This window comes from Limanda limanda, chromosome 16 (assembly GCF_963576545.1).
Source record: "Limanda limanda chromosome 16, fLimLim1.1, whole genome shotgun sequence".
Classification (NCBI taxonomy): Eukaryota; Metazoa; Chordata; class Actinopteri; order Pleuronectiformes; family Pleuronectidae; genus Limanda; species Limanda limanda.
In genome coordinates, this window is record NC_083651.1 from 21,700,167 (window position 1) to 21,725,374 (window position 25,208).

Sequence of the window (25,208 nt, forward strand, 5' to 3'; positions counted from 1 at the left end):
AGAATGGGTTTTGAGGGGGGGAAACCGTGGGTGTCACAGAGTCTACCCTGGCTCCCGTTTACAAAGTCATCAATTTGGTGTGTTTTTCACTTCCCCCACTGCTGCCAGACAGTTTTTCGGGCTTCAGGAACATTGATCAGCCTCCGAGCTGCCGGGACCGGGGATATTAGAGGGAAAATGATCAGCTGGGCCTGGACAAATGGAACACCACTGGGAGGCTGTGATTGACTTCCCTTGGGGAGGACACTGTCTTGGATCTACTTCGAGGTCTCTGTTGATGTACTGCAGGCACTCCTTGACGCAGCTGGGAGGAGAGCAGGTACTGTACGTGTGTATGTATGTAATGTTGAAGAAGAGGACTTACCAAAGGCCAACACAGGAGAAGGTGGGATGCCTGACCCACTCTGTGTGGGATGTAAACTACAGTACTTGTTTTCTATTCTGGGTAGAGTGGAAGGCTTTGTGCTCCACTTTCGAATTGAGAGATCCAACGTGGAAAGTAGAAGCGTTGCAGGAAAGAAGAAAAAAAGTGTTGAGATAGAAGTTTGTACGAGGTAAAGAGATGACTAACACCATATGAAGAATGCTTACTATCGATAATCAATATGGCACAGTATAGTCAAACTGATGCACTGTAGCTTTTCTTTTGGCTTTTCTTTCTAAATTCTATAAGGCAGGAATTTCAAACTGTGAAGCGTTGCAGGGCACAGGAAAAGGAAACATGAAGATATTAACTGAGGGGAAAAGGAAGTTAGCTGTTATTCTTTAGTGCATTGGTTTGACTTGCTTATCAACACTGTCAGCATTTGGATCTGCAGCAGTGGCTGCAACACACAACTCACAGCTTAGAGAAACCCTCAAATCTGGAGACACAATTATATTTTTATCGTGACTTTATGACATATGAAATCCAATGTGAGTAAATATTAATATATATATATATATATATGCTTAGGAAATCTTCCAATCTCTGGAAACTCATCACACAAGTTTGGATAAGTATTAAATCCAGTGATTGTTATCTGTCCATCTCTGGCCCCTGCCCTACGCATGAGAAATCAGTCGTTCTTAATCTAAGTACAGAACCTCTACTCAACTCAATTAACATAAGGAGAGTTATAGCGTTTCTAATTCCAGTAATCTGCTACCATCTCTTAAAAATAACTGCTCCCTCTTGCTCCGTTCTATCTTTGACAGACAAAGCCACTTTGAGAAAAAGCCACGTGACTCACGTACAGACCAGGAATCTAAGCATCAATGCAAAACAGTGTGGATAACCCTAAAGTTAACCTTTCCTTTTATGATCACAAATCCTTTTAACAAAGATGTCTTACAGAGGATGCCAGTGTTTTTTTTAATAATTTCATACAATATATATAAATTTGCTAATGTTCTGAGGCAGATTACCTCCAGTCTTCAGGGTTTAAACATTAAATGTCTATTATTATACTTATTATTTTACATATCGTTTTCAAAGAAAAGTCCCGTTCAAGGGGTCGTCATCACCGGATGGCAGAAGAGCTTCAGGTTTTGTGAGTTTTCTTTAGTGAAGGTTTGAAATATGCCTAAAGCTGTTCTGTTCATTGAATGGCTCTACAGGAGCAATCCAGGAAACATTACATAAAAGCCTCTGTTCATAGCAAACGGTTGACATTTGAACTCTGGGAGGTGAACTGCAAAATAAGCACAACAGTACAACACGCACTTACTAACAGAGACACTTTGAGCTCTCTTTTTATTAGACTCAATCTTTCGCTCAATCATTATTAGTTTTTAATATTCTAACCATGTGTGTGTATCATCAAGACCGACTTTATTTTTCATATAGTGTGTGTGTGTGTGTGTGTCTGTGTGTGTAAAATCGCTGCAGTGAACGTGACTGTGCGATCAGGCGCACAGAGCGCACTTGAATTTCCTGTCCCATGATGATGACTCTGAGCTGATACAGACTCTATAGATCTGTGATCTTATATCTCTGTGCTGATCTGAGTCCAGTGTTACACGGATCCACCCGACAGAGGTTGACAGGTATGTGTGTGGTGTGATTAACACCGTAGATGCATAATATTTTTTTACTATGTAGAGCCTATTTTCTTTATTAATGACGTCACTGCTGTGGCCACCAGACAGTCGGTCTTACTTCACCTCCACCTCACTAACAAGCTCCTGAATGTCCGTGTCAGAAAGTCACACTTCTTCTTTCCATCGCTTGATGCCATGACTCACCATAATATCACATTATTATTCATTAGGTGATTTGCATTGACCATTTATGGTTGAATGTGGGCGTGTAGGGGGCGGAATATGAGGAAGATCTGTGGACGCACGATTCCAGGTGGACTGTGATTTCTTAAGTGAACATTGCCTTCAGGTTTGCGTGTGCACGTTTTATAAGGCAACAATTGTGTGTGAACGCCATTTTCAGTGCGCACTGTTTAATAAATGAGACCATCAGTCTTCTGTGCTGGTTCATGTTCCTGTCCGGCCCAACCTGGCTTCGGATAACGCTTCTAAAATCCACATGCAGTGAGTCAGGCAGGGTCTTTGCTCTTTGTTGTAACAAGGTAAGAGTTGATGGAACCCAATGACAGCTTTCATCCAAATAAACTAAATCATTTCTTTGAAGTTAATTCGAATTTTGTGCTGATCTGGGACATGTGATTAGGTTAATGTTACGCAGGCTGTCAGGGTCATTTCTCTGTGTTCTCCCAGTTACCTCTAAATGCACCAGCTTCCTCCCACAGCCCAAACACATGCATGTTAATTAGAAACTCTAAATTGCCTTGAGTTGTGAATGTGAGTGAGAATGGTTGTTTCCATACGTCAGCCGGGTGATGGATTGGCGACCTGTCCAGAGATCCCTCCGCCTCTCCCCCGATGTCAGCTGGGATTGGCTCCAGCTCCCGGGTGACTCTCAGAAGGATAAGCAGTATTGATGATTGACTGATGAATGGATTTTTCAGTGATGTGCTATTCTTAGCTTTAATTTAAATGCTGTTTGAAAAATGTCACTTCTCAGCGGCTGCAACGGTTGATTGCTCACTGCGGGTCAGCCGAGCTAGAGTTCGAGTTACAGTTCAAACCCATTCTAATTTTTCATCAAGTCCTCCGAAAATAAAATAACCTCTGAGGTCCCTAGTTTTGGAATATTTGGTTTGGTTTTTGGATCAAGGCTTGGGGTTAAAATATAAGTCTTAATGCACATACGACCAGTTCCTTTACTTTATTTCTCTCAAACATACAAATCTCTAAATCTGTATTCATATTTCCAAGTATATTGAAATGTTTATTTCAGTTTTGTTTATACATTCATGATCTGTGTATGTAAAGACACAACTGTAAATACATATTCAAGGCTGAAAATGCTCATTATTTTCCTCAAAGAGCTGAAAAAACAGAGACAAGTCTTCAGTTCTAACTCAGTCTGGGTTTTTCCTGTCATTAAGGATCTGCAAATGTATCAGTCTCTAGAGTTTTGAGTCTACACACCATCAGGTGCAGCTCACAGTGACTGTAACGTCTCTGTTGTCAAACCAACAGCTTTGCAGTGCAGACGTATTCTGACCTTTGTGGTAAATGTATCATCATGGCCCGGAGCGAGCCGACATGCAGGGTTTTATCCTGTCGTTCTTCTCAATTTCCAAAGACAAACATGTCAAAATATTTGTGAGGTTATAAACATAAAGATGCATAGTTCAATCTACACTGAGCTTGGGTAAGTAAGCGCAACAATACATGTGACTATGTCTTGGTGTTAACACAGAGTTTATAAAATACATACTTAAAAATAAGATTTCTTATCTACAGGAAAGTGATAAACACGTCACCTGTGTCACTTACACATTTAATATGACAGATCTGTAAAAAGAATGGATGCATTTTTTTTATAATTTATAATGACACTAATTAGATAGCGAGTGCAAATTAAGAATTGTCAAAGCAAAAAAACATTAAAAAGAAGACATAAGTGAGTAGATGTTTTCCCCCCTCATCATTTTTCATTCTCTATAAAAAGAAAAGTCATTTGAGGGATGTCAACTTCTCCACGTATCTGCAGATAACACTTAATGTTTAAGAGTCAATTTCACAGTAAATGTACCCCCCCCCCCCCGAAACAAAAATAACCATTACAGTATCTGCACAGTTTTAATCAGTACAAATGAGTTATTTATCTCTAATGAGCTGTTTGTTTTTCCTCTTGTCAGGCAGCTTCACATTCCTTTACAGAGTCATAGAAACACCATAATAAGATTCAGTTTGAAAGTAAAACCACGATGTGAGGGCAAACTTTATAAAATGTAATTATGCAGTGTCTGTAATTTCTATGGCTTTGTTAGAGCTCCATTAATGTTTTTTTCTGCCGAATAAATAAGTTTACTTTCTTCATGCTCGGTCCGAACGCTGGATGAAATCAACAATGCCAAATGGTCCGACACATCTTTCTTGATCCAAAGCGCCATCATGTCTGCAAATCAGCCCATTTCCATTCCACACCAGCCCCCTCGTTCAGACTAATGGCAAAGGATCCCTTGTGGTGCAGCTTCTTTTTCCATCTCACTGCCAATTGTACAGGACATCTTTCACATTCTGTCTCTTCTTTGACATTGTCCCTTTTGGGTTTGCCAAAGCAAGCGAGGAATACGCAACACGTGTAGCTGACTGAAATACTTATTAAAAACAGTGTGTACATTTTAAGATGTATTACTCTACTTGTAAGGCATGTTCTTTGGTGATTGAACATGCTCATTTGCATATTCCATCATACATGTATTGTTTGGGACACCCTTGGGCTCCATACAGGGAAAACAAAGCCTTAAATCACCGTGGGCTTATTACAAGTGAGGATTACAGAGCTGTGGCCCGCCTCTGTATCAGCACACAGAATGTAGGCACCTGGAAAACAAAGTATAGAGCCGTGTTCAACAGATTCCAAAAGGCGTTCTGAGTATCCCCAGCAATTGCTTGCATGGTGCAGGGAACCGAACCGAATGCAAAAAATAATCAAACATCCACTCCCTCTCACTCTAATCTCCATGACTTTCTGCACTATGGCTGATAAAGTCCATTAGAGTGAAGTTAATATATCGAGACTTGACACATTTGGCCTCTGAAGTTAAGGCACCGCGTTTCACCCCACACATCATCAGCCAGTTGACGGCAGGAATAATGTGCGCCGCATATGGGAGCAGCCCAGTGCACGACACAGTAAGCAGGCTCAGTGCATGAGGCTGAACAAGAGGTGACTGTGGGGGGGGAGGTTACAGTGCAGGATGGTCTCATGTGCTCGTCGTGACTGTTATTCCCGCAGATGTGCTGCAATGACACCATGTGTTTACACCCATTTTGCTCTGTATCACAAGCAGAGATAGATTTACATAAATATACCATGAAGACTTAACTGAGAGGAAGCAAGATCCTGTAGAATTCAAAAGAAGCTTCCTCCCACTGGACTGCACCTTACGTCAAGTCGAACCCTGGTTAACATTCAAATCATGAGCTTCTTGGCTAGTTTTAAAAAAAGAAATGTCAGGTCATTATAGATCGCATTTTTTGCCGGTGTAAAACGAATACATGAAACCTTTATTACCCACAAGGCACAGCCGCAACCTTCAGAATAATTCCTTTCTTCTCTTGGTTTACTGGTCAGATCAGAGCGGCCGACCCCCTCCCCAACCGGCATCTTTTACAAGTTCTAGGGCCAGTCATGTCAGGGTCAATGCCTCATCACATTAGGGCTTGATCAAAGTTGCAGAAGCAAGAGGCAGCAAAAGCAGGAGAACGTCATTTCTCACAGAGTGGGGATTAAACCTGCAGCAACATCTCAGGATCGTCCCACAGGCCTCACAAAAGGGTTCAGCTGAATGGTGGGCGGCGGACAGGCTGCTGAACCTGTTGTAATCTGGAAGAATGAATACAGAGGGCAAATCCCAGCTCCGTGTGCCTGGCTGAGATAGATGATGGGCTGGATAAAATATAAAATAAAAAACAGGGAGTAAATCACTGCTGTGGATGTCTCTCCGGCGTGGGGAGAGTGCTGCTGCGGTGCTTCCGAGATACGCTTCTCAATATTTCACAGGAGGGGTTGCTGAGGTTGCTTAGAGTGTTCGACTTTGCCTAATGTGTGTGTATAAATATATATATATATATATTCTGAATCTAATTTCTGAGAAATAACTATCGGGATCTTCAACATAGAAACAGTCTAAGTTAAACACATTTGGTTGATTTTTAATAGGTAATTTGTCAAAAGTTTAAGGTAAGGATTGAGGTTAGACTACTTAATTATCATTCTTTAAACTAGGACGATAACAATCTATCATTACAATTATCATTGCTGCTCCCTTCATCTTTTTCTTTTGTATAAATCCTTAGTGATGCACCTCTCCATCTATGTTACACACTGGCATCTCTCATCAAAGTTGTAATTGAAAATAAAATAAATAATATGGTTGATGTGCTCTGTTGCACCTGACATCTATTGCCCTCCTGTCCGTTCTGAGAGAGTGATCCCTCACCTGCGGCTCCCCCTGAGGTTTCTGGGTCCTTTGGATGGTTTGGTCCAAAGCAGAAGACGTTGTTATTCTGTTGTCAGGACTCAGGATTCAGTCGTCAATGTCCAAGTTGTCGAGCTTTGTATGTTTGTCATTATTCCTGACGCATGGAGTCCATTTGCAGCACTCCGTTAATAACCCCTACTGCCATCCATTTCCCTGGGACTTCAGTGGTGACCACTAGGAACATAAATAAAAGCATAGAGCAGAGACTCTCTGTCACTCAACAAAATAGACTGTGTTTTGATTTTCCCCCCTGCAGGTGCCGATGATGCAGGATGACAAGCCACCAAATCTGTCCAATGAATGAGCTACCTATCAGTCCATGTGACTTTCTGTTTTGCTCACTTAGTTTCTACTATGTCACTCTGACCCAAAAAATGGACGTGACTCAAGCACAGCGATGCATCATTTTTGTTCTGGTTGTTCAAACCGATAAGTCCCAGCTGGGCCCTCCTCACTGTGGGCAGAGAAGGTGGTTGTGGTCCTCACGTTGTCTGAGAAGCTGGTGCATGTGTAAATATGTTGTATTTTAGCAGTTGACTTTTTGGCGTTATATTTTCACAGGCCTTTCATTTCTCTTTCTGCAACATATGAAATGAAAATAGTGTCAAAATGTGTTTTTCTTACAGCTTTAAAGGTTCCAGTGTTTTGTTATTTGCTCTCCGGTAAAAGTGTTTATGCCCTTTAATGTTTAAATCACAGTGCATATGGTTTTCTCAACACACACAACGGTGCAAGCATCCACACCTGCTACAGTTTGTGTTTTTGCTTACATCCATGTCATGTTTGCCCTTTGCACCAGCTTCAAAAACCTTTAATAATGTTCACAACGTGCCTGAATAGAAAGGCTTTTCTAACCTTTCAGCATGGGGGGGGGGGGGGGGGGGGGGGGGGTATGCCTCGCAGTGAAATCCACTCATGAGACATTTCAAACAACTGGAAGCCAAGTGTTCAGCGATCATCATGTACAATGGTCTGGATAGTTGATTAAATGAATGTCACCTACCGACTCCACAATGGAACATATCAGATGTGACACATTAGAAGATTATTGCAACAATAACTATGTAAACAAATGAATATGTGGCCGAGTATTAAAACTCATGCACATGCAGTATAGCTGATTCGGTTCCAAAAAAGGCTCAGAGCGTACAGGGTAATATATTTCCCTGGAAAAAAAATATTTTGGCTGATAAGGGTCGGTATTCTTGGCAGGTATAATCTTTTAGTTTACAGCCCTTGGCAGTGAACTAAAAAGTTAATTTCAGACATTGCCTACATGTCATGATGACGAGGCGAGGAGTTTTACCTTCAGTAAACTTTTCAGTGTGAGTTCATGCACCGCTCATAGTGATGTGAAGATCTTTCCAATCGCGCCACGCACTAACAAGGAACAGTCTTCGGAGTTGGAAAGAGATTATGGGACTATCACCAGCCAGAGGAAAACACAAAGCGCTGCCATTTCAATCAAAATACACACCGCAGCCTCCATTTAGGGCATCTTTAAAAGGGACGGATATGGTTTCACCCAAGATATGGAAATGTATATTTTACAATCCGTATGGGAATAACAACGCTCTGGCTCAACTTGCCGAACAGCACACCTGAGGATGGCATTTACATTCCTACATTAACCTCCCTTTTAAACTTTGTTCCATGCAAGGCTGCAGCATTAACCCGCCCAGCCGGTTCTGCAAAGTGCTGTTTGTGCAGCTAAATTGAGGTGCTGGTGCGGGACAGTCTGGGCTGTGTAGGCAATCCAGACATTTCATATTTCATTCATATCAGTCGGGTACGCTACGCCTTTCTGAGACATCAAGGAAATCAGCGTGGATATGAAGTTTTTCTTTTTCCTTTTGCTTTGTATTTTGAGGCTTTTTATCGAAATAAACAGATACTCCACCGAGGATCACACGTTCACTGCCGCCCGACCGATCTGAAATCCTCATAATGTCCGTACATTAGCGATGGAGTCCGTCTCTGCAGGCAGATTATTACTACTGACTTTCAGGCTCTTGTCTTTTGTAGTTTACTGCTCTGCTGAATGTGTTTACTTGACCGTGGGGAACACAATCAAGGGGAAATTGCATGTTCATTGCACAGATAACACAGACTGGTCACCAGCAGGAGACACTTTTGCTGAGGCCAATTTATCTCAGGAGCAGTCTGTCACCAAGTTTTTCCAGTGCAAGTATTCTCTCCATTACACCGTTTTAACTGGGTGCCAGGGTTTGTTTTTTTAGCAATTATCGTACAGTTTTTAACAATCACAGGGGCAAATTTTTGCTTCTGTGAGATTGCTTGTACCCCCACTACCGTCTCTGCCACAGCATTCTGTAATGATGCAGTTTGTGTAACAGAGCAGGTGATCATGCCTCATAACAAGCTCACAGTATCCGGCAGCCCAAATCTCTGCCCTCTTAGGAAAAGGACCTAACACAGTCCCTCTTTTGCTCCATTTCTCGCCCCTTTATCCACAAACCACGAGCACACGAAGGGTCTAATGAGATGCTAATCCTGGCGTCTTACGCTGCTGTGTGGAAGGGTGAGGGTTTTATTTATTCAGTGGCATCCACTCTGTACACAGGCAATGTCTGAGGAGATCAGGCCAAAGTCTTGCATAACCTGCAATAGAAAGAGGCCCGGTTAAAGGTGACCTCTTCCGAGTCTCATTGAGAGCTCGATGAGGATCGGCTCTCATTTATCTTGCACATCACAACTGAATTCTAGGAGTGGTAAGTTCAATTATTCAGAAGCACTGGAATAAAAAAAAACAACTGTCTTTGTTGTGCTTATTTTTTAAAGGAAATTTGAAGGGTGAAATTCGTGTTGACAAGTCGGTCTCATTGGTATGCTGCTTAAAAAAACATCCTTCTCATGCCAATTATCCGGGGTGTATTGGTTGAATAAGTGCAACTCTTATTTTAGATACAAGCAGGCAGATCGTGCTATAGGAGCCGGCAGTCGGCTCACTTGCATGCTGCGTTAGACAGAAAGTAAATGAAGCAAATAATGGCTTGAATTGGAACACTTGAGCGGCATACGCCAGGTGGAAACAAGGGGGGAGGCTGCAATTTGGCTCTCGAGCCAGCTGGTCCTGAAGCCGGGGCCTCAGCCAATCTCACTGACCACTCTGTTCCCCACTGAGCTTTCCTCAGCCGCAGGAACTGTGCCAAGAGGTGTGGTACCTCTCTTCAAATCACCTTTCTCCGGGCTTTACAAGGCCCTCTCCAGTGTATAATCGTAACATAATCATGCCCACTACATCTATTGATCTGTTCGCAGTACACTTCCAGCAGAGCAGCCAAATGGTATCCTTAGGCGAAGCGCTTGCCAAGAGAGATATGATGACACCAATTAGATTAGGCTGATATTCAAATACACAACGGCTTTCTGTGGACTGTGCCGCAGACTCAGACTTGTTCAGCTCGCGTTGAAGCTCGCACATATATCCAGTTGTCACGCTGTCCCACAAGTTTCTCAATGTCATGCTAATTAATTAATTATCATTACCTAAACTAAACAATTAATTGTGAGTTTGAGGGCATATTCGGCGTGTCTCCGGGGATCACTTTCATCATAGTAGAGTTATTTATTAATATCCTGCTAATTCTCTGTAGAGAACATAGAGTGAAGGTCAGAGAAGGAGGAAAAACTGTGATTTGTGAGTGAAGCCCAATGACATTTATCCCTTCGCATGGACTTTCAAGATCTGTTTAGAAGGATGCTATTACCCCTTTTCCTTATTCTCAAAGTGAATGTCAAGGACACAGATAAACAGCAATGCCATACCTCATTACTGGTCATATTTATTCTGAGGAGATGCCCTTATCACAGTGTTTATAATTAAATGGATGAGACCGCAATTTTGAAAAGATCTGTCATTTTCTCCCTCCGACTTCCTCGGGGGCTGTTTAATGGATGAGCTATTTGTCTTCTCCAGTCGTGATGCATGTTATATGCTTTTCATTTCGCAGTAAGATCAGACAATCACGGTTTGAGTAGGTCTAATTATAGAAGCCTCCCATGAGTTGGCATTAAACTACAGCAGCACGCAGGCATCTGGTATTCAAATAATTGGCACGCTTAGAAAGGGTCCCTGGCATTTTACAGATGTTCTTGTGCACGGTTAAAAATGTGTCAAGACACCGAATAGCTGGTTCTGAGATGACAACCAAAGTGACTGGGGATCCAAACCCCCTAACTTCAAATTGCTCATTCTGGTGTTAAGGGCACCTCAAATGCCACATCCTGAAGATCAGGAACCGTTGCGGAGACATCAACAACAAGACAGAGCTGCAATTGTCGTGGGGGTTTTAGAGGTTGGCGGATGAGTTTGAAAATACAGTTCATTTAACACACGCAGATGGACCAGGCTGGAAAAAGCTGAAAAAGAAATTATGAGGATTAATTTAATCGAAGAAGAAAGAGGCAGTTAATAATTTATCAGAAGGAGGTTAAGAGGATTTTTTACCACAATGTGCAGATATGACAATGACGACATTTATTACTTTTATTATTATTATTATTACTTTCTACTTAGTACTTTGCAACAATGTCTGACGCTACTTTGACTAGAATTACATCAATTAGTAGATAGTAAATTCCCCCATTGTGACTAACAAGATGTAGAGAACGAACATCTATCCATCCATCATCGACACCTCTTATTCTTTGAGGGTCAGGGGGAAGTATAGAGTTGAGTCCTGCACCAAGTGACAACACTGTGTAATGGGTAAAAAATATATTTGTATAAATTCACGGATACTGCATGTAGTGGTGATTATGTTCTCAGTGGCTCTCCTGCTCGTAAAATGAAGACAGAATGTATTAGCTTTTTAAAGCCACAAGCTAGGTACGTCGTCACTGAGGAAGCAGAGCAAACAGCTGCTGGGAGCATCAGGTGCTGCAACAATTCACAGATGCTTTCTTTCAAGAACACAACTCAGCCACCAAAACGACAAGGAGGCCATAACCCATGTGATGAGAGTGTAGTATGTAGCACGGGGATTACTAACAGGTCCAGTTCCCGTATGGCGTTATGCGGTTTTGAAAAAATGGACCCGTGCAGAACTGGAGAAACAACTATTCACACTTATGGTCTTCTTCATATTAACCAAACTCCACTCTGCATGTCTGGGAGGAAGCTGGAGTCCTCACTAACCCCAAACTTCAAACGAATACCCCGCCCGACGCCAGGATTTGAACCAAGAACTTTCTTGCTGTGAGGTTACAATCTCAACCACTGCACCACTGTGCCGCCCCATAGAGTTCTGCATCAAAATATCCCCCAACACATTTTTCTTTCCCTCTCTCTCTCTATCTGTTACACACACACACCTTAAGGTACAACACCGGCTGCTATCATAAGTGCACAGTTTAGATTTATCTATGTGCACCAGAGTAATCATTGTAGCATAGTGTGCACTCCGCAAACTACGTTACATTAACAGATTAAAAGTAGTGTGCGCTAGAGTAAAACCTGGGAATGAAACACCCTGTGATCAACAACATAGCTTCCAGAGGAGCGGAGAAAAAGTTAGTGCCGTTCTACCGTGTCCATGATGTTTTACCCCTATACGCCTCATAAATAAAAGTATTTTATATGGTCTACGTAAAATCTAGGACAGTGGGCTATTAATGGCCAAGGTACTTCTCTCCTGGGGCAACAGTGTTAATCGGAGCAATAGGTCTCCTTCCTGCTGGATCAATGTCAGCACAAATTTCAGATTGCTTTCCTGATGCGCGCCAAGTTATCTGTGATTCAAGTTTAATAGGTTATTGAACGGAGCCAGCATTTAGGGAGCAGGCCCGTATTTCACGTTATTGACAATCAAACGCACACAACTTTCTCATTAGCATGCATTAGGAAAACACGTAATTAATCTTGACAACACCATTGGGGAACACGTCTACAGTTTGCGCTTGTTTAAACAAACAAACGCCCGGTGTGGCTGGGCGATCACGTGAGGGGGGGACAAAAGGGATGTAGGTAAATAAGGCATGACAGATGTTACACTGGACAAAAAGCTACTGAGCTACCGAAGGGGGTGACATGAATTAAAAATAAAGAGGAAAAAAGAGATGAGCTGAAGAGGAAGAGTTGTTTTTCTAAATATAAATGAAACATTGCACTATACAAGTATAATGACAAAGCAATGCACAATATCATATTTACTCTTTCAGGAGCTTGGTGCATCACGGCCTCCCTCCTTGTCATTTGGGATAAAATCTTGCTTTTGAGCACGAGTGCCGCCTCACAGGTTCGTGATCTAGGATCTGTGATGTTTTAAAATGTTTTTTCACCCAAAAATTGCTAGGCCCCTATATTGGATATTCATCTATGTTCAAATTCTTTAAAATTGCAAAGAATGAGAGACCCGGATATAAAGTGAAAGCTTTGTATGTGCAAATTATATCACAAATGCTGTCGCGCGTGATTCTCCCCCTTCACGCAAGCTCATCTCGCCGTAATGGCTTTGCTCTGACGCCTCCTAACCAAAATGAAATGCTCGGATGACAAAATAAGTGGTGGCAATTCAAACTGGGTGTGCTAAATCAGCTGACATTTCACTGCTCCTGAAGGTCAAGTGTTTTGTCAGCGTGGACAGAGGCTGGCAACAAAGCTGCCACCATCAGGTGAAAGATTTACTGTCCACATGTTATCCCAGCAAGGCGTGAACGTTTCCGAGAGGAAGGGAAAAGGCTGGAGGTGGAGGGAAGAGGTTCACTCACACTGCAGTGGAGGTTTGCATGTAGACTCTAAGAGTGTATGTGTAAAGAAAGTAATGCTCTGTATTTCAGTTTGTGAAGAGCGAATGTGCAAATTGAAATTGAAATTGAAAGAGTGAAAAAGAGATTGATAGTTGTAAAAACAGACACAAACAGAGGGAGAAGACAAACAGTGAAGAACGGGATGAAACCGCGTCACAATAGATTTGAAAGATTGATTGTTTTTTAATCTAAATCACAGTTTGAAAGACAGCAGTTTATGCATCGTCATATGTAATCATAAGGAAAGTAGTGAAACTATAAAGCAGAAATCTGTTGAATACACTGTCTCTATGCTGCTCTCTGTAAATGCCCCAAAACAGGCTTATATTTTCATGGCGAGTTGTGGGTTTTCTCTTGCTGTTCAATAAAAGATACAAACACCCACAAAGAATTTAGGTGACACCAATTTCAGATTAGCAGCTGGCGGCTAAGCTACTAATCTAAAAATCTGTGAGTTGTCGAGTGTAGGAGACAGAAACAAGCAGGGCTGCTGGAATCTGCGGGGGGGGAATTTGGAGCCCACAATATCTTTGTTTCATCACCTTAAAAGCTTTGAATCAGGACCCTCAGAAGGCGGAGCTGTAAAGAAACAGCGTCTCCTGTCAGTCTGTGAAGCGAACGTCAGCTCCAGCAGATGCAGAGCGGCCCAAATGAAAACAACACTGTGTGATGTGACTCAACCGCAGTTTGTCGTTACCGTACGTGGGCACCTGGGCAGATTTTATCAATCAAAAATAACAGCACATCTTCATGTTGTGACTTATTGGAATATTTGAGTGTCATTTTAGCTTTAAACCCAACAAAGGAGAGCTATTGGTTTATTTTGGGGATGATTTTAGAAAGAAGGTCGTGAGGTGTCAACCACAGGAGCTGAAGATTTTTATCTGATTCTACCCATCTACCCGTCAGTCAGTTTGTATGTGGAACGTATATCATGTGAATCGTTCATCTTATTGACCAGAGCCTTGCAGTCAGTGGGGGCTGTGCCTTAACACGCAGTCTACAGACCGAGTTGAAATCATCTTCTTCTACCTCCTCTGATAAAAAACGGGCCCGCCAGCAATAATATCTGTCTCACCAGATTATTGTGATGATTTAATTATTCTTAATTCTCCAGTTTGGACTGACACAGACATTCACGAGTGTTGTGGGTGCTGATCTCTATCATGGTGACAGCAATCACTTACTCTTTAGTAATTTATCTACGAAGTAAAAAGCACACATATTTTGTAGCTGCAATGCTTTATACCAAGCAGAATTACAAAGCTGTTATTTTGGTAAGAAGATTGTGTAGATCGCTTCACAGAACTCTGAAATAACACTGGTTAAGTAAATATTGTAAATATGAGCAGTTATCAAGCTGATTCTCTTTTATTTCATGAAAAACATTAACTATAAATCCAGTGTAAAAAAACAGAATAAATAAACTTAATTCTGCACCATAGCAACATACAAATATGAAACAGGACAAAATAACAACAATCATAATTAATCATAAAAATAATCATATATTGGTCAGAAAAATCCAGTATTTTCTCAAAGTGTTCAGCCTGCTGAGAAGTGAAGCCAACTGAACAACCAGGACTTCTTGGTCAGGATGAAGTCTTCTAATATTTTTGGTCATATTGTGATTAAAGAGGCTCTAAGGCTATAAGCTTTATCTGCAACACAGCAGCAGCTCTCGAACAGCAATGGTAAAAAGGGGAAGTAAATTCAATTCTGATGGAAATTCTTAACCCAACATTGATTCCTCTAAGCTTTACCAAACAGTTTAAAGACATAACCAGGGTCTCTCCACATCCACTGGCCTCAAAGACGCCCAGTAGGAGCTTGCAACATTAGGAAGGCATTAGTTTGAATTATTTAATGATTTCTATCATAGCATATTGTTCCATAAGCTCCGTGTGCATTATTAAGTAATTTAGAATGTCAGTGTTTTTTCGTCTGTTCAAACATTACACAGGAAGCGAGAAAAAAAAGCATTTGGTACATTTGCTGCTGAACCCAACCTCAGAGACCTTTGACAAATCATAGCATGATGCGTCTCCCGGGAGGAAGCTACAAGGTATGCCAAACATCATCATGAAGACGGCCTGCTCATTGTGGTTCACCCCAAAAAGCCGTAAAGATCCAGACAAAATATCACACCTGTCATGACACTTTAGTGTTTATGTACTGTAGCTCAAACCCTGTTTTCATTAACCGTAGCCAGGAGTGCCCAGAGAGAGAGAGAGAGAGAGAGGAAAGAGAGACAGAAAAGGGATATAAAAAAGCACATTTGTTGAGACAACATTATGTGAAATGTGTGTGGTTACATACTCAGATAAAAAAAAGTAAAGAAAAACAGCAAGGGCCACAGCCAAGTGTGTGACAAGATATAATTCAGAATAAAGGCCAAGTGTCCAGCCAAGCGGACAGACGACGCCCTCATGTTCAGACTACGCCAGGGGTAAATATTCACTATGACATTTCTGCTCTATGCTATTTCCATCGGAGGAATTGTAGCCAACTGACATTTTCATCCACGTCGCGCTGGCCATGATTTCAAATCTATTGAAAACATCAGATACACAGGGGGCGGAGACACGGAGCAGTACAATGTGAGGTGCTGTTTGATGAAAATCTGAAATATCCACAGAGATGAATTAACAGTGAGTCTCTCAAGCTTTTCTCTGGATTATATCAATTGACTTTCAATTAGAAATGTATTTTACTTCAGTTTTGCCTCCATTTGGTCGTAACAGTAAACCAGCACACTATTACTATAAATGTTGGGTCAAGCTCGGCTCAGTTCACCTTTTTGAAGGTGAATGACTTAAATAATCTTGCCGACACCCTTGATTTAACATATAAAGTCACCACTGCTGCCCCCCCCCCCACTCTCTCTCTATTGTATTCTGCAGACCCCTCGGCCCACGGCAGCTTCATTGAAGCGTGACATTACACTGCTAGCTAACTGCTTTTCTCTCATTCACGTTAACCCTGGTATTGTTGGTTATCTTACTGACATTTCCTCATTTATAATCTTTAATCTTCCCTTTTGACAGCTGGGTAATATTTGCAGAGTTTTTTTATTTTTTTTGCCAATTAGTTTGAATTTAGAAACTGGCTGCAAGACGACATTAAGCTTTTAAAGTAAGTAATTCTGGTTTGAACTCAAAATCATCCCACACGTTGCTCTCTCGTTTGACGCCTCTAATTTAGTGGCTCAAGTCCTTGATCTGGAATGTGCCCTCCGTCTCTGAGTTACTTCTGTGCAGTCGGAGTCAATAAAGAGTAATAAAAGCAGAAGAAAGCACGCTGACTTTTCTTTGTATCAGTTCAAATTCCCTACCGTGAGCATTTAATTATCGTTGTTTCGGTATCAATTATTTTTAGAACTGAATTACACCGTTAAGGTGTCTCTATTTTTTTGTCCATCTCATGCATGCGCTATCTCCTCCAAAGTAATTAAACCTTACGAGCACGAGGAATGAACAAGCACAAACCCATTATGTGGCGCTGGTCTAAAAGCAGGCTTGGTTAATTTTTCAGAGGAATTTTCCACTAATGTATTCAGCGACTGGGAAACATGACAAAATAAAAAGCTCACATTGGAACTAAGAAGAAACGTGTGCTTGGTTGAAGGCTTTCGTAGAATCGTAGCTATCTGCACGGCGAGGACACGTAGAATTTAAAGGAAAAAAAAGGCTAAATGAAGTTTGAATCAATTATATTTTAAGAAAAATGCATGTTCTCTACTAAAATAATTTCTAAGCTTCACCAGAAAAGAGATCAAAGTCTTTTTCCTACATCCACCGGCTAATGAGTCGGTTTTAAAGCAGGCGACGGACAGCAGGACTGTGGGCAGTGGCTTTAACTGGTGTATTTGGGTCACTGAAGCGAAGGAGCTGCAACTGAAACCTTTCACACTGATAATATAACAACTTTGAAAATGACCCCCTCAAAACCATTTAATAGCTCTGTTGCTGCCGGAGAACGTCAGAAACATTTATATCCAGGAGGAAAAAACAGACCTGCGACATACACGCTTCTTTTATTAGAGCTAATCCTTTTGACTTTTTGAAATTTCTGAGGAATCTAATCAAGCAAATAAAAGTAGTCTTCATCTATTCCTGTTTGTTCTTCATTAGGTAGATTCTAACTCAGGCAGAGCCGCTCTGGGGAAAACATACATTTCTCGCACTGCTAGACATCGATCAACTCCCATGTGAAAAAACCTCAATTTTGACTTTCGGATCCCGACTTTAAATTTGACTTCACTCTATCAAAACACTCATTCCTCCCCATGCCTCCGTGCAGAGACCGGGCTGTGAGTCATCTCGCGCTGCTCGATAATTTCAGCGCTCTTTAGGGAAAAGGTAGACAGTGTATATTGATTGATTTGGGCTGGATATACGCTAAAACAAACAGATATCTTGTTCTAAAGATCAAATTCTTCACTAACTCTGGTGGAATTAACAAATGCAGCTGAGACCGGGCCCAAAACACAGGCACAGGATAATTAGTCACACCAGGCTCGGAGTAGGAAGGGCAGGGAAGCAATCTGACTGAAGGATGTATTGATCCCTCTGAGAGGGAGGGGCACCCAGTCAGGAGTCATGATCAATCTTGCGAGCCCGGCTCTCTCAATCTGTGATGAAACCTGTGTGTGCTTGTATGGGGAAGCATTCCATCTACACTCTACACACTCTGAATACACATGTTTGTGTGTGTGTGCAGCCACATTAACACTACCGACGGCCTGGCGTATGACTTGTCAGAAAGAGACAAATGTCTGTGTGAGTAAAATACTCCCAGGGGTTAGAGAGAGGGGGGGGGGGAGGGGGTTTAGCTGTACCACAACATCGGAAGCCTTTATCGTGGAGTTAAAAGCCATGCCTTAGCCACAGATCCCCCTCATCAAACCCACAGTGCAAAGCGTGGCACGGCGAGGGGTTTTAAAAGCGGCTCAGGGAGTGATAGAAAAGGTAAATCTTCCCCCAGATATAAACTGTTTGCATATTGGTGTTATCCAGCGGCTGGTCACAGGTGGGTTTCATCTGATTAGACAGTGGTGATGCATATCAGGAGGAGCAGCCGACCAAATGCACCGTAATTCATCTTCCTCTGATACGCTGGAGGAGGAGGAGGAGGAGGAGGAGGAGGAGAAGCTGGGGAAGGAGTAGAGAGGAACTAAAGTGGCTTGTGAAAGCAGCAGTCCACCTTTTGCCTTCATGGCGTAGACAAGATATGGAATCAGCGTTCAGTTTTTTTTGCACATTAGGAAGGGTAAAGAAGGGTAAAATAGAGAAAAGGAGCCGGCATTTTGTTTGTTTATGGGATGTGGTGTAGTAATGCACGGCGCTGGCCTCAGGGTTGGGTGTGTGGATCAGATATCAGACGGCATGCTAAGCTGCAGGGACACCCACAGCAGTGGAACTGCAGACGGGTAATTGACAGCCTGTTGGAGGCGAAGCCAGTTCAGATAGCCAGTCACTTTCACGCTCCCACACTCCTCGCTCTCCACCAGGGGGAAGGAGGTCGGCTGTGCGAGTGTCAGCGTGTGTTTGTGTGTGTACTTGTATACGTGTGTGTGTGTGTGTGTGTGTGTTGGTGGGTGGGTGGGTGAACTATTAAGGGATGTACAGGCTTTGACTCACTGGGGAAGTGGATGTCACTCTCACAGTCATCTGCACATAACAGGGAGGACCACACTCTTGTATCTTTTTACAGACGCATCGGCTCGAAAAACCACATCTTACACACCACGGCACGCCCGCGTAAGAGACGTGACAAATGGTGTGACCTTGCCCCCTCTGCCCGTGTGCATGTGTCAACATGCCAGACAAATGCAAAACTTGTTTCCCAGTGGAAATAAAGCTGGAAACCGTAGCCGACATGTAGTTTCGGTGACTCATCTCCGTACGAGTGCAATATTTTTCCTTTGCTCACCGAATGTTTTTTTCTTCCCCACATGAACCACACAATGGGCAGAATATTTATCGAGATCAACTCAATAATGTCTCTTTTTGTGCCATTTATTCACAGTATTGATTCACATAAATGTAGTTTTAGATTTCACAGCATGAGAAAGACAGGGCAGCTGAGCAGGGTCAACGTCATCCGTGACTTATACTATTAAACATTCAATTATCTATAAAACACACAACAGAGGCTTCGGTACAGTGACGGACTGCAGGCGGAGAGCTGCTCGCTGTTGTCCCCGTTAACCCGTGTTTTTATAGATCACCTCACATGCTTCCCTATAGCTGTTTAGCTATCTCCATGAATATATGCAGAAGGGATCTGTCCTTGCTGAGAGCAAAATCTGATAATGCAGCAGCAAACACAGCTGAGAGTCAGAGCAAACCAATTCAGAGCTCTGTTTGAAAAGAAAAAAGCCAAAGGGCTCACTGCTCATCTCAGCGACAGCACCGCACAATAGATGAACAATTATTCAGAGTCAGACTAGGAGAAAAATATTAATCTATTTATTCATGGCTTGTTGAATCAGCTTTATCTTCTGTGATTAATCCGAGTAAATAATGTAATCTTTAATTATAAAGAATGGCCTTATTACCGACGTCAAATAATCACGCAAGTCCAGCATGCCGAAGAGAGGAAAACAAATGTCCCTGCTGTGTGGTTTCTGTATTTTCCTGCCTTAAATTAGAGCAGCCAGACGACTGTAAGTATTCATTTAAGCCTTTTGAACTGTGACTGAATGCATAGTAGGAATAAACTAATGCATTAAAATATATAAAAGTATAAAAACCCATACATGCATCTCTTGAAATTGAGGTATTTAAAGCATAAAACATTTCTTCATATCTCATTCAAATGCAATTATTCATTAAATTATAAGCAATTAGTTACGAGTAGAATACGGCAAAATGCAAACCTGAGATCTAAGTCCCCCGCGCCCCCCCCCCCCCCCAATGGTCCTTTTACAGAAAATCTATAATGTCTATAATATTTCAATTATATTTCATCATCTCCCAGATTGATCAATGGAAAGAAAACACATTACAAGAAGCCGATGTGGAAGGAAGAAAAATGACAGAGGGTTTTGTGTGTGGGCTCGAACATGTTTGCATGTGATTAATAGCACAACACCTGTAATATTGGCTTTTCTTTGCCGTACTAAATGATGTGGGATTTAAAGATTACGACACACACGTATGCAAACGCAAATAGTTGCATGTCTCCTTTGCACCGTGACTTTTACATTCTGTTCCCAGGACTCCCAGTGCTTCCTCCCAGTGCGTCCTGCGCATGCACTCCCAGAAGTGCATCCGCAGACTAAGTGATTTGTCATGCACGGAGGCAGCAAGCAGCCTGTAACAAATCTATCTGACAGCCCCACAAAAATGCAGATCACATCTCACCGACGGAGACAAAACAGCAGCTTAGGGAACTTTAAACGGGATCCTAATCTGTGATGAAGTCACCTGCCGTCCACGGAGAGCGACCGGACGCTTCACTCACTGACACGTGACAGACATTTCCTGGATGTCAGAATAGTCCGCTAATTAATGTACTCAGGGAGGGCCGGGTGTCAAAGTGTCAGAGGACATTGCTGTCAAACTTGCTCCAGCACATTATAAATTTTTCGAGTCATGGAGTTGCTTTTGGGGTTTTCCGGCTGCCCTGAGGAGCCTGATACAGCAACTGAGGATTTGTTGGAGTGGGATCCATTCTCATGTCACAGGTGATTTGATGTCTCGCATGTGAGAGGCTGCCTTTGAAGACAACTGTGAGAAATACAGACATCCGTGCGTCGTTAGAGAAACCGAATCTGAGGCCATGTTATGTATTTTTCTGCTCTAATTTGGCACATCACAGGTAATGTAGTGCCATCAATGTGATAAGACGGAATCTTTAGGTCTCAGGAAGGTGAGCATATCAATGTTCAACATACCCTATTAAGACTTGACACCTGCACTTTGTCATCACAAAAGCAATTGCATATTCCTGTTCCTGTAGGAGAGATGGGGAAATCCATCTCCTGCAAGGACAGTGCCTTTAATAAATAGTGCACAGAACACAGGCACAAACTCTCCCTCTTTCCCCTGATCCCTTGCTCCCTCTCTCTCTCTCTCTCTCTCTCAAACACACAGACACACACACACAGAGACACACATTTCCCCTCAAATGGAAATTGTTCCATTCCTTTTAGTCAATCTGGCTAATGCAAAAATCATGTATGTCTGTCTTTAAATATTTAATCTTAACAGCAGCAAGATTGAAATACAACGTTGAAGAGGCATTACTCCTTCTCTCCTGAAAGGTACAAGAGCTCAGAGAGAGAGAGAGAGAGAGAGGAGAGAGGAGAGAGGATAGAGAGAGGCAGCTGCTCTGCAATGACAGAAAGAGCGAGAGGGGGAGCAACAGGGAGAGAGGAAGACGAGACTCTGCTATTTTCGATGACAATTTTGTTGCCACGATGCACTCTGAGCAAACAGCATTAAAGCACAGTTTGCTTGGGAAAAGTGTACAACCACATATGACAGCTCTCTGTTTCTCTGGCTTGGGAGTAGCCTTTGTTCTTTGACATAATAGATTCTGGTTCAGGCTGAAACACTCGGCTGGAGAGCAACACTGTTGCTGCTAGGAACTTAGGTTGAAGAGAGATTCAGCTCAATGACTGAGCCGAAGCCATGAATGTTGCATGTAGAAATGCATCGTGGGAAACACATGGCCCCAGGGGATGAGTGCACAGACAGAATTTCAATCTTTCTTACTCCTTGGTGTTCATTCTACTTTCATGCTCCTCTGTAGTTTGGTATGAATCAGCTCAGCCTTGTAAAGTTATGCACACATGCTTCGGCTAAATGTTTAAATCTTTGAATTTTTACTCATACCAGACTTGTTCTGTCAACTAAAGCTTCGATGGAACCAATGGCGGTGAAGGAGTTATCAGATCACGTGAACTTTGAGAAACTTTTCCACTCACCACGGAGAAGTCCTCGGCCGAGCAGTTCTGTCCGCTGAAATTGCAGCTCATGAGCATCTCTTCCAGCTGATGTCCCGTCCTGTTGAAGATGTCCTGCATGTCAGGGGCAGGATACATTAAATCAGTGGGTTTGTGCCCATCCCGGTTTTTGGGCGGCAGACCTGTCAAGTTTGCCAGGTGGTAGATGTCGGCATCAGTGAGTGCGGAGAAGCGAAAGCGGTTGATGTTGCAGATGGTCACAGCGGGGAAAACCATCTCGGGGGTTGCCTCCTCGTTGAGAGCGGTGACATGAGGGTGCTCCAGGTAAGAGATGGCACACTTAGCTGCATGGTACAGAAACAGAGCCAGGGAAGTCAAGAAGGCGAGAGCCCAGAGAGTCTGCCGGATGCCCAGGCGACCGGACACAAAGATGTGGTTAATCCCATGGAGGGAGCAGGAGTTAGCAAACCCGGCCAAGTCCTTGGCTGGAGGCGTGCAGCTCTCCTCGATCAGGCTCTCCTTGTCCCCATCCTGTTTGCTTTTCTGCTTCTCATCCTCCTCTGCAAATTTGATTTTGCAAACAAATTCGATAGGCATGGGGGCAGCCAGGTCTGCGTTTTGGTTTTTTTATTTTAATGGCAGCTATCAGCCCCGGATCACTTCACTCCCACTTCCTTGGCGTTTGTCCTCCGAGGCAGGAAACAACTCCACAAAGAAGAGAAAGAGACAGGAGAGAGTTTGTTGCTGCTGCCGCTGCCGATGCTGCCTGTGCTCTGACTGATAGTGATGCTGCTGCTGCTCCGACTGCCACGGCTCCTAGTGACTAGAGCGCTGCTGCTGCTGGCTGCTGATGCTGTGCTGCTCCTGTGCTGTGCTGCTCCGAACGCTTGTCTCACTACTTGATCGGCTCACACACTCTCGCTTATCAGCATTAATACAGCTGTCAAAGAAACAGAGCCTTCCACGCTGCCTCAGAGCCCCGGAAAGAGATGCAGCCTTTTGAGACGGGCTAAAATAGACACAGGGCACTTAATAATTCATGAGAAGGTAGCATTGTGATTATTTCCTCCTCACTGACGCGGGTCACAACTTCCCCCGGTCATACACTTGCCTCCCGCAGACAGCCCCCCCTCCTCTCCTGTTTAATCCACATGCTTGGACAGTGCTTTCACTTCTTGACCTGAATAAAGTTGGAGTGAAAGGTTTTCCTTCCAAACATGCAGCGTTTGATGAAAATCACAGGGGTCGTCGCATTTTAAAGTCACCCCCCCCGAAAAGGTCTCTAGAGAATCCCTAATTGAAACAATAAAGAGGCGCGTGAGAAGAGAAATTGGACACGAGGCAACTAATGGCAATCAATCTTGTCTTTGCAACCCCCCAAAAAAAGTAAAAGACTATTGATCCTGCGAACGTGTCCGTCAGAGATTAAGAGAGGCAGTAGAACGGTGTTCCCTTATCAGGAACTAATGGCAGCGTCACAGGACTCAAGCACAGGTTTGAATCAGTGAACGTCTCCTGATCTGGACATCAATGCTGCGAAGAGATGTTGATATAAACTATTGATCTGCCTCCGTCCCTCCCCTTTACCGTGTGTGCCCCAGTGCTGTTAATGGCCCTTTTCCAAGTTGCCAAACAAAATTATGCAAATGCAAGGCAGAAAAGTGCGAGCCCCTAATGCATGTTATTCCCCTTTAAATGGAATTAGTCATGCGGGTCACATCACAGGGGGCTGGGACCTCTAGAGAAAAGGCATATTTAAAAGTTAATTCAACCGCTCTAAACACACGTGCCGAGTCAAGTCGGAGAGAGCTTCGGAGAGGCAGGGTGACTGCACACGGATACAAAAGAAATCAGGTTTGTTCTTGTACTCCTCACCCTTTTTAAAATGATATTATTACATTTTGAGCTGTAAATAAAGGGCTTTTTTTTAACACAAAATGTTAGAAATGATAAGATGATTAAAAACAGCATATTTGTTGGTGACAAAAGGCAAAATGTCCCCATGAAAGCCTTTTTTTCCTTTGTGCTTTTTGTCTGGACAATCCAACATCTGCCTTTTACACCTCTATCCAGCAGAATTGTCTGTGGATGGTGTGTTCTCCTGCTAGATAAACAGAGATATGGTGGATATTGCCTTTACTTGATAGAAGGAAAGTGTGCGTGGTCTAGCTCAGCCCCTGGCAGGCACTGAGGTCTGCTAACCACAGTGTTTTATGTAGTCACTCCCAGAGGATCCTGGGCTTATTTACAGTCTCACACAGAGGGAAGGGAAGCTCACAGTCCACGCCATGACTAAATACCAAATGTGAGTAAAAAACACGCGGCCACATCTGGCACATGAAAATAATTCAAGGAGCGGATGGCATTATATTTGTTTGTCAGAGCCAGTTATACTCCAAAACCCTGGGCCTGTGTTGTGTTTGATGCACTGAAAATGAAATACAAAGGATTAAACGCTGCTGACCTTCAAGTTATTTTGGACATTGTGAATAACATGTGATTTTGCACAAACATTCAAACCCAGCAGCAGGGAATTTTGTGTGACCTCATAGTCACTCCTAACCCAACAGCACATTATACAAATACTGGTTCAATGAATGTCTTGATCCATGAGCACCTTTATCCTCCTTTTCAAACACAAGGCTGCGCTTGGAGACAAATAAGAAGAATGCTGGGAAGGTTGAAATGTGCTCTTTTTGATGTGTTTATTGAGAAATAAAAGCAGTTCATAGAGCTGAAAGGTGTGTGGGGGGGATGATGTTGTCCCTCCGAGGACAGGCTGACACTTATCATCTCAGCCAACAGCTGCTTCTATTGGACACCACTGTCTCTCCAAAGGGTTGGGTTAGAGAAGACATGCGCCCATCACAATAAAAAATGATTTAGACTGTTATTATTTTATCAAATTAAAGTAAAAACCCTGCAGGGTAGCTGTGAACAAATAGTGGACACTACAAAGCTCA

The 25,208-nt window shown here is 42.8% G+C and overlaps 1 protein-coding gene across 1 annotated transcript in view; it reads right to left on the reverse strand.

The window, feature by feature from the left end:
• Positions 1 to 22,842, reverse strand: part of asic4a (acid-sensing (proton-gated) ion channel family member 4a) — a 74,555-nt gene extending 51,713 nt beyond the window's left edge. Inside the window, exon 1 of the mRNA XM_061088901.1 lies at positions 22,267 to 22,842. Coding sequence (XP_060944884.1) covers positions 22,267 to 22,842 — 576 coding nt within the window. The remainder of the gene's footprint in view (positions 1 to 22,266) is intronic.
• Between the last annotated feature and the right edge of the window lie 2,366 nt (positions 22,843 to 25,208).